This window comes from Agelaius phoeniceus, chromosome 23, assembly GCF_051311805.1.
Source record: "Agelaius phoeniceus isolate bAgePho1 chromosome 23, bAgePho1.hap1, whole genome shotgun sequence".
NCBI classification, from domain to species: Eukaryota; Metazoa; Chordata; class Aves; order Passeriformes; family Icteridae; genus Agelaius; species Agelaius phoeniceus.
This window is the reverse complement of record NC_135287.1, coordinates 6,794,993-6,805,112: the sequence shown is the minus strand read 5'-3', so window position 1 is coordinate 6,805,112 and position 10,120 is coordinate 6,794,993. Positions and strand designations below refer to the sequence as shown.

The 10,120-nt window shown below is 52.3% G+C and overlaps 1 protein-coding gene across 1 annotated transcript; it reads right to left on the bottom strand.

Annotated features, from left to right (window-relative positions):
- Nucleotides 1-758: 758 nt before the first annotated feature.
- Nucleotides 759-9,787, bottom strand: DLAT (dihydrolipoamide S-acetyltransferase). The gene is made up of 14 exons (XM_054647443.2): nt 9,457-9,787; nt 8,453-8,554; nt 7,827-7,951; nt 7,554-7,710; nt 6,464-6,590; nt 6,021-6,214; nt 5,457-5,616; nt 5,178-5,245; nt 4,424-4,507; nt 4,233-4,340; nt 3,686-3,801; nt 3,263-3,425; nt 2,653-2,789; nt 759-2,189 (listed from the first exon to the last, which is right to left on the bottom strand). Exons 1-14 carry the CDS (start codon nt 9,673-9,675, stop codon nt 2,060-2,062), a joined length of 1,890 nt encoding a protein of 629 aa, XP_054503418.1. The 5' UTR covers nt 9,676-9,787; the 3' UTR covers nt 759-2,059.
- Nucleotides 9,788-10,120: the final 333 nt, after the last annotated feature.

Genomic DNA, 10,120 nt, shown 5'->3' with positions numbered 1-10,120 from the left:
AAGCTGTTGTTAAGATACTTCTGCACAAACACAGCTTGGGAAAACGACTGAAACTTCTTGAAGTTTTGGCAGATTACACAACAAAAGCCCAGAGTGAAAATCTTTGGTAGGAGTGGGGTTAAGGGCGTTTTTAATTCACTTTTTACTCATGAGGGGTGAATATCTCAAATGCCTTTAGAGATGCAAGCAGAAAAGGAAGACTGGAGAAACGGCAGCAAAAAATGAGTAAAGACTGTAAATATTCAAAGAATAGTTGAATATTTAGTTACAGAATTTGTTATGTGCTGTAGTAAAGAACCACCAACACCCACAGGCTTTACTGAAAGGACAGCAGGAACAGTGGTGATGTGTTTTTGTTAAATAAATAAATGGACAGGATGCCACGGTTAGAGCAGCTCTCTTCGAGTATTTAATGCTGGAACAACCTGTCCCACACAGCCCCACGGGTGAGCAGAGCAGAGAGGAAGCTGCAGACAGCAAAAAGCCAAAGATCTGTGATTAAATCTCAGGTTAATAGGGTGAGTTGCACTGTGAGACTGAGAGGCTGCAGAGCACTGAGGCACAGCAGGAAAGCCACACACAACTGAAGAGAAAAGCACTGGGACATGGTTTAGTAGTTGTCAATTCCCAACATTTAATGGAACATGGGTTCACTAGAGCCAGTCTGGAATCAAGGTATTTCGGGTCATTCAAGAAAATCCAAAATCTTAATGCACTTTTTGCGCTTAAGCAAGGCATCACAGCAACCAGACACTAAATAGTTCCCACAAAAATATTTAATTTCCACAGTATTTTCTTTCAGTATCTTTAGTGAATTATGTAGAATTTTACAGGAGACAGTACTTAATGCAATATACAGAATAACAGGATCAGCCTGAACAACTTCTTCCTTTTTTTTTTCCAACTCTGCCCCCCTATTTAATTCTCCTGGTCACTCTGTCATTACTGCATGTTTGTCCTTTTTTTTTACATGAACGTTTCCATGTGGAAAGTGGAATTTCAGAATGTTCAGCACTGCAGCCCTCGCAGGGTGCAATGCCTGGGGTAACTGGACACGAGTCCAACAGACTAGAGAAGCACCTTACATACAATATGTACATGGAGAGCACATTCTGCAGCTTCACTGGGGCTGGACAACATGGACAATCCGGGGAAGGTCTGCAGTTCCTGTGGCTTAAGTCAGAGCTTCCTATGTAAGAATGCCTGAAATGAAAAATCCCAAACATCCCACTCCTCACATGATTCCCATCCCCTGCTGGGGTTATCAGCATGTGTGATTTGCCTACACTGCTTTCCAACACACACTGGACATTCTGCAAAACAGTGACTTCCATGGCACCAGAGCCCGGGGTTCACTCAGCCACAGGAACAGCAGCTGCAGAGGTTCCACAGCAAAGCAGATGGCAGTGGGACCATGAGAGACAGCACAGCACGTTGTGTGGGGTGCCCCAGAGCTGGGACCCACAGCAGCAGAGCTCCTTCACCCTAAAGTGCTCAGGGAGCTGAGAAGGTCCCGGCCAGAGCCAAATTCCAAACAGGTTTGGAACAGCAGCGCTGGCCTTTGGGACTGTCCCCAGCCCTGCTGTGCCACCCCCAGCCCAGAACAGCACGGGGCAGGTCCCCTCCTCTTGGCCCTTCTGTGGCCCTCTCACCTGTGCTCCTGGCAAGAGATGTTTGAAACTCCAGGCTCTGACAACACCGAGGTCATGAAAGAAAATGTTGGTGTGCAGCCCCTGGGCACCCGAGTTTAGAAGCAGCTGGCACAATGCCAGGATAATTTTGTTTTATTTAAAATCTGGGACGCTTAACTCTGTTTTGGAAGAGTTTGCAAGTTAACTAACTGTATAAAAATACAGTGTAGCTGTAATATTGCTCTGAAAAGCACTTTTGCAAACTTTTTTTTTTTTCTGTACAGACTGGTAAATAACATTACCAGATAATATAATACATTTTTTTAAATAAAAAAAGGAACTCTCTCAAAGTCTGAACACTAAAGTCTAAATAGCTTGTTTAAAACACAACAGTGTGACCCATGAAAATTCTGCTTTGCATGGTTAAATTATAGCAGCATGGTTACTGGCTTTTCAAGGAAGTTCTTGAACTCAGCAAGCCACTGTGCTCCAACTGCTCCATCCACAACACGGTGATCACAGCTCAGGGTGACAGACATCACGCTGGCCACGTCAAAGCTGGGAGAAAAACAACAAAACAAGGGTTAACACGCTCCTCTGCAAGGCAGTGCCACTACAGAGCAGAGAGGCTGCTTGGAGAGCCAGGAATAGCAGCTGGTGCCTGGTGACAGATGTTTCCCCCATTTGCACTGGGGAGCAGATCATGTTCATTCCTTCTCTGAGGAAAACCAAGGAAGGAGCTTCCCAGAGGCACTAAAAACACCTCTGTGTGCTCTCCTGAGGGCAGGGAGCTCAGCTTTCCCTGCAGCACAAGGACAGCCCCACACCATTTTAGCTCCAAGCAAGGGGATATTCATACAGGGTCCATCCTTGAGGATTTCCTTAAATGCAAACTGAAGCAAGTACTGAAAGCACTGTGTCAACAATATATTTTAGTGTCTTTACAATTACTGTCTAAGGTAGGTGTTAGGAAACTAGGCATGGCTTCAGAGTTTGAGTCCAGGATCAGATGGAAACTCACCCTTTCTCATTATCAGCTGGCACCAGTATTTCTTTTGAGGAACCCACTGCCAGGATGCAGGCTTGAGGTGGATTGATTATGGCAGAGAAATTCTTAATCCCATACATTCCTAAATTGGAAATTGTGAAAGTACCACCCTAAAAGAAAACAAACACATTCATGGGCAAACTCACAAGAACTGTTTTATGTGGGAATATGAGGAGAGGGGGGACCTCATTCCAGTCTGCACCTTCCTGAGGAGGGGAGGCTTTTTGGTGAGCAGGGACAGGATCCAGGGAGAGCTGCAGCTGTGCCAGGGGAACTTGGGATGGATCTCAGGGCAAGGTTCTTCCCCCAGAGGGTGCTGGCACTGCCCAGGCTCCCCAGGGAATGGGCACAGCCCTGAGGCTGCCAGAGCTCCAGGAGGGTTGGATGGTGCTCCAGGGATGCCCAGGGTGGGATCTGGGGTGTCAGGGCAGGGCCAGGGGCTGCATTCAATGACCCCTGTGGGGCCCTTCCCACTCAGGACATTCTGTGACTGCTGAACAAGGCTCCAACATCACAAAGCAGCCTTTGCTCCTTTCAAGCAAGTCAAGAGCAGCAGAGTTTAACACCACCTCGGGTGTCTGACCTGGAACTCGTGGGGCTGGAGCTTGCCCTCGCGGGCTCTGGCTGCCAGGGAAGCCACGTCCTTGCTGATGGCAGCCAGGCCCTTGATGTGGGCGTTGAACACGATGGGGGTGATGAGCCCTGCGGGGGTGCTGACAGCCACACTCACATCCACCACGTGATTCCTGCAACACACACAGCAGCTGAAAGCACTCCAGCAAGGCAGCAAACAGGAAAAACAGAAACGGTCCAGACAACCCAGAATTAACATGAATTTGTGACAATTATTTCACCTTGCCCACCAGCCTTAGACTCAAAGATTTTATCGTTTTAACAAAACCTCTCATCTTCACATCATATTTTTCCCCTCCCTCAAATCCCAGCAGAAGTTCTGTTTTGCCATGAACAAAGGAAGTTTCTGGCTCTGACCATGCCATAAACTTACTGCCTAATAACTGTGTCCATCCATGAAGAATTTGCCTCAGGCACTTTCAAGCATGCCAATGCAGAAGCTTTAATTATGAAATCATTGACAGAAAGCTTGATGTTCTCTGAGACCTCCTGCAAATGAAGAGATTCCAGGTGTCAGTTTGTCCCCTGCACATCCCCCCAGCTAACAAGGGCAGTCACTGCAGTTCACAGGAAACAGAAAACAATCACACCACTTGCAAGCATTAAAATTCAGGGATAATTTAGAAGGTGAAAGTATTTCCTTTATAATTTAAGAACGTAGGTTTTGTTAATGTTCGGTTTTCTTCAAACTTGGCTTGGAATTATTTTACCTTTCTTCTTATTAAAAATCTTCCTATCCTTTTATTTTCCACCTGAAAAAATGAATCACCACCAAGCAGAGCTCAGAACAGCCCCTTAGGGAAGTCAGGAAGGAGCAAGCATGAGGAAAATCTCATTCTGTCACAGACAGTCCAGAACTGACCCGCAAAAGGCACTGAAAAGAATGTTTTTTTTTCCCAAGCCAAGATGCCAGACCTCACCTGATTGAGCTCCTTCCTTAGCACCAGGACCTTCCCCATGTTGACATCAATGGACAGGTAGTAGTGAGGTATTGTTTGTTTGGACTGCATCAGCCTCTGAGCAATGACCTGGGGTGTGCAGAGCATGAACACAGATCAGCCTGGAACCCTCCCAGCCAGAACAAGGGCCTTGGCACAGACTGAGCCCTTACCCTGCGGATGTTGCTGATGGGGATGTCTGTGAAGGTCCCCTCGGGTGCTGCTGCCACCCCAGGAACTGCCTCCGGAGCTGCAGCCTGCAGGGAACACCAGTGTCAGCCCAGAAACAGCCAGAGGGAGCTCAGTGCCAAGGCCAAGCTGCCCCTTGGGAAGAGCAGCAGCCGTTTCCACCTCTCAGTGCCCACCAAGCTCCTTCCAACCCCTCTGTTTGGTTACTAAATGCAGCATGGAGTGATTTAACAGCTCAGCACTGAGATGTGCTGCTGTGCAGCTCCCAGCCCAGCCAGTGCTGCTCTGGTGGCTGTACAGAGAGCAGAGCTGTGCTGGGGGGGCTCTCCCAAACTGCAGCACACAGAAAACACCTCCATCAGCTCAGGGACAACACAAACCACAGCATCAGAGCACTCCTGGGGCAGCAGTGACAGGCTGGGCTTTGCTAGGCCTGGCTTTCCTTCTGAGCCCCCCTCCCCAGCAATCTGGACCAGCTGGGACTGGGTGACCTCAGCCCATGAAGATTTAGCAGCCAGAGGAAGGGTTGGGAGCACACTATTTTAGTTTTCAGTGGAATATCAAAGGGACAAACAAAGGGAGAGGGCTTCACCAGTGTTTCTGGCAGGTTAAATTTCCCAACCTTACAGTCACCACCACCCACAGAACCCAGCAATGCCAGTTCCATGCAGGAACTGCCCTTCCACAGAGCTTTCCATGCCCGTAAAATCCACTCCCACAGATTTCCAGCCTACTCACTGGAGCAGCCTTTGATGGCACAAATGACTCCACATCTTTTTTGGTGATTCTGCCATCTGGTCCAGTGCCTGAAAGGGACAAAGGAAAACGAGAGAGGATTTTGGTTATTTCCAACATGGCTTTGCTTCTAAAGCCGAGTTTTATTCAGTTTTATTCAACAGAGAGAATCATTGAACACAACTCCTGGCTCACAGCTGCACAGTCAGAAGAACAGGAAAGCATGGCTCTACAGGGACAGAAAACTGACAGTGGGAGCAAAGCAGTGGAAAGGGAAGGTACCTTTCACTTGGGTAAGGTCGATTCCTTTCTCTGCTGCCAACTTCTTTGCCAGGGGACTGACCACGACCCTTCCTCCTTTGCGGGGCGGCCCTGCTGAGGGGGCTGCTGGAGCAGGGGCAGGCTGGGGAGCAGGAGGAGCAGCTGCAGGGGTTGCTGCCACCTTAACAAAGAATCAAAGCCATCAGTGGAACCCACAGTAAGAGAACTGGCCCATCTAATTGTCAATCAAGAGATAATGACTCGTGTGCACAAAGGCTCCCGAAAATTAAATCAGAAACTCACTGGGAAGGAGGTCAGCTGAATAAAAAACCAAATAAAATACAGAACTTGAGCTCCCCATTTTCAAGGATGAGGAATCAGAACTGGCACAAGCAACAAGCTGGGAAAATGATCAGAATGAATGAAACCTGCTGTAGGTCTTGGAGGGCAAATTAGTGATCACTTCTCAGCACATGGATCAGCCTTGCACTCAAAAATCAGAACACTCCTGTTGAAGCCTGAGCTTCCCACTGTCAACAACAGCTCAGCTCAGGCTTTTCAGTGGTGCCCATGAGTTCTCCTTACCTGTGGAGGAGGAGGAGGGGGAGGAGGAGCTGGTGCCTTCATGTCAGTGACTGCAGCAGCCTGGTAGTCAGCAAAGGCTGGAATATCAGCCTCCTTCTCCACAATGATGCACAGAGGAGTTCCTAGGGGCACATCTCTTGTTCCTTCAGGCACCAAGATCTTTGCCAGGTAGCCTTCTTCCTGCACTTCAAAGCCTGCAGGGGAGAGAAACAACACTGAGGAGCTGAAGGGCTGCTCCAAGTGCTGCTGCTGGAGCCTGGCAGTGAAGCAGGAGAGCCCTTTCCAGCAGGGAACCTCTCCATGCACCTGCTAAGAAGGATTGAAGAGGAAATAGAAATGTTTTTACTGTCCCACAGCACCACCCCCTGAGCAGGCAGAGGAGCTGGCAGAGGCTGCTCAGGACCCTCCCAAGGGCACCTCACCCACCCTGGCTGGGGACTCACCGATCGTGGCTTTGTCTGTCTCAATCTCAGCCAGCAAGTCTCCCTCATTCAGCTTCTCCCCAACCTTCTTCTCCCACCTCTGCACTGTGCCCATTGTCATGGTGGGGGACAGAGCAGGGAGGGTGATCTGGGAAGGCACAGAACACAGCACAGTCAGACCCTGCTCATCCCCAGGGCTCAGCAACACAGCCTGGACTCCTGAGAAGCGATGCCAACCTAAAGAAGCAGCTTTAATGCACTCCTAGGCTGGCTCCATGGCAGCCCAACAGAGCTGTCCCTCTGTGCTGCTTTGGCTTCTGTTAGCGAGGCCTGAGCAGGAGAGCCAGCAAGAGCAGAGGGCAAGAAATGGATAAATCAAAAGAATCATCACCCTGCAAGGCTAAGGAAGGCTGCAGCAAGTCCCTCTGTCACTGTGACACACACATGGGGAGCAAAACTGGGCAGAGGGGGCAAGCAGAGGGAAGAAAGCAACTTCAGTAGCCAAAACACACATGTAGAAGCCATTCATTGATTATTTTATTCCTGACTTTGAGTAACATCTCACACAAATCAGTTCCCCCATGCTTTATCTGTGGGATGGGGTTCAATATTCCAAATTTTCCTTTTCAGAGCAAGCCCCTGTACAAAATGCTCAAATCCATCAGTGGATACACTTCAAAACCCAAGCAAAGCAAAAAGGTTGTACCCACAAACACAATTCATTATTAGTCAGCCACAGACACATCTGGTGTGGTCACCAGAGCACCACAGGCTGCAGTTCTGCTCTGAGATATGAGCAGAGCCTACTTACACTAAGCACAAGGGCTTTTTACACCACAACTGTCCAAAAAATGCAGATTTAACACATTTTTCAAAGCAACAACCGTGGAGGCACAAGTCTCTCCTCCACCAGCAGCTGGGATGCTGAAATGAATTTATTAAAAAAGCTTTCTGGGGTGTCCCCCAACACCTGCTCTAAGCACACCACAACTGAAGCGGCACAGTTAATAAATTCTCCAGACAGTTCTTATGACAAAATGCCCCACAGGCAGCAATGCTGGGGCAGAAAAGGAGTGCAAGAAGCTTTAAAGCAGGAGCAGTGCTCTCTTACCTGCATGTGAGGAGGGTAGGAGCTGCCAGGGGCCTGAGGAGAAGGCTGAGGTGGTGGGGAGGGGGCTGCAGCTGGAGGGGGAGGCACTGAGGCTGGGGGGGCAGCAGCTGCTGCAGAATCCAGGGTGTAGTTTTTGAAGGCATCAATAAATTCAGGCCTAGAAGAACACACAGAGCCCCAAAGCCCATCAGGTGATGGTCTCAGTCTTTCACTCAAGGCACCCCAGAAGCCCCAAGAGGGGAAATTCACATCAAGGGTTAGGAAAATACATACTTTTCTACTGTGATACATATTATGGCCCCAATAGGAACATCTCTTGTTCCTTCAGGCACCAGGATCTTGGCCAGGTAACATTCCTCTACGCTCTCAAAGCCAACTGTGGCTTTGTCTGTCTCCACCTTTGAGAGAAAACAGCAAATGGTGAGCCCAGAGCCCCCCAGTCTGTTGCAGGGTCACAGTTCTGGAACAATCACCCTGAGGCAGCAGCTCTAGGGAAGTTTGCCCTCAAACCAGCTCTGAGAGGCTGACAGCCACTCCTTCCCACCAGTACCCCTTGGCACCTGGGATCCAAAATCTGCCTTCAGCCAGGGACAGCCCCTAGGCCAGACATGCAGCTCAAGAGAAACAGCCCAGCCTCAACCCCAGGATATTTCTGCTATGAGATCCCCTATGAGATCCCCTTCAGCCCAGCCTGGTCCCCAGGATATTTCTGCTATGAGATCCCCTTCAGCCCAGCCTCAACCCCAGGATATTTCTGCTATGAGATCCCCTATGAGATCCCCTTCAGCCCAGCCTGGCCCCCAGGATATTTCTGCTATGGGATCCCTTTCAGCCCAGCCTCCTCCCCAGGATATTTCTGCTATGAGATCCCTTTCAGCCCAGCCTCATTATCAGGATACCTCTGCTATGAGATCCCCTTCGTTGATCTTGTCCCCCTCCTTCTTCTCCCAGCGTGCGATGGTGCCCATCTGCATCGTGGGGGACAGCGCTGGCAGTGCCACCTGTGAGGGACAGGGCAGTGTCACAGCCAGGCAGATGCAGCAGCAGGCAGCACGCATGGGACAGAGACAAATCCTCAGCTCAGCCTGGATGTGGGGCACAGATCTGCTGCAAATCCCCAGCACTGCCCCAAGCTGCTGGTGAAGGACCCTGGCAAAGCCACAGTGGGTGCTGAGGGCAGAGGCTGTGCTTGCCCCATCCCTGGAAGTGTTCAAGGTCAGCCTGGGTGGGGCTTGGGGCAACCTGGGACAGTGGAAAGTGTCCCTGCACATGGCTCTAAGGTCCATTCCAACCCCTTGGCACTCTGTGATTCTCCCACGAAAGGGTTACAGAGAGCCCGCTCTCAGCCTGGGTCTGCCAAGGGCCAACAGGGAGCTGGGATAAAGGACAGAGGTGATGGAGGGAGCACCCAAGAGCCACCCAGGGGCTCGAGGCTAAGTGGTGCCAAAGACACAAAAACCATCGATTTTCTCCCAGTTTGGGCGGCCAGGCGTTGGAACAGGATTACCCACAGAAGTGGCAGAGTTCCCATCCCCGGGGGCGTCTAAGAGCCGTGCGGGTGGGGGGCTCCAGCGCAGCGCTGGCTCGCTGATCCTAAAGGACTTTTCCAGCCTTGATGATCCCATAACTCAATCCCCGGGGCAAAGTGAGCCACGCGGGGAGGGGACGGAAAACGGAGAGGGGAAAGCGAAGGGGCAGGGACGGGGAAAGGGAAGGGGCAGGAGGGGGAGAGCGAGGGGGAAAGCCAAGGAGGAGGGAGGGGGAGAGCGAAGGGGCAGGGACGGGAAAAGCGAAGGGCCAGGGACAGGGAAAGGGCAGGGACGGGGAAAGCGAAGGGGAAAGCGAGGGGGAAAGCCAGGGGGACACGAGGGACAGCGGGGCAGGCTCCGGGTGTGACTCTCACCTTCTGGTGCGCCGGGAGGCTGCAGCAGCGGCGCGGGACGAGCCGGGGCCAGGCGGGCGGCGGCAGCAGCGGGCGAGGCGCGGGGCCGCCCCAGACCGGGCCGCGCCGGGCCGGGCCAGCCCCGGCCCCGACCCCAGCCCCGAGCGCTCGGCGGGGCCGCACCAGGCCGGGCGGCCCGGCCGCGCCCCGGGACACGCGTCGCGCCAACACCCGCCACATGCTGGGGCTGGGGCTGGGCTGCAGCCGGGCTGGGCTGGGCCGGGCGCACCGGGGCCGGCGGCGCTCGGTGACCTCCGTGCGGGCGGCGCGGCGCGACACTGGGGCGGCCGTAAAGCGGCGGCGGGCGGGAACCGGCCCGCCTCAGGAACCGCCTCGGCACGGCCTCGGCACCGCCTCAGAATCGCCTCAGCACCGCCTCGGCACCGCCCTGCCCGGAACGGCGAGCGTACGGGGCTCAGCCTGCCGAAAACGGCATATGGGGCTCGTTCTGGCGCTGCACAGGGCTCAGCCTAGGGAAAACGGGATATGGGGCTCGTTCTGGCTCTGCACAGGGCTCAGCCGGTAGAAAATGGGGATATGGGGCACTGTGTGGCTCTGCACAGGGCTCAGCCGGCAGAAAATGGGGATATGGGGCTCGTTCTGGCGCTGCACAGGGCTCAGCCGG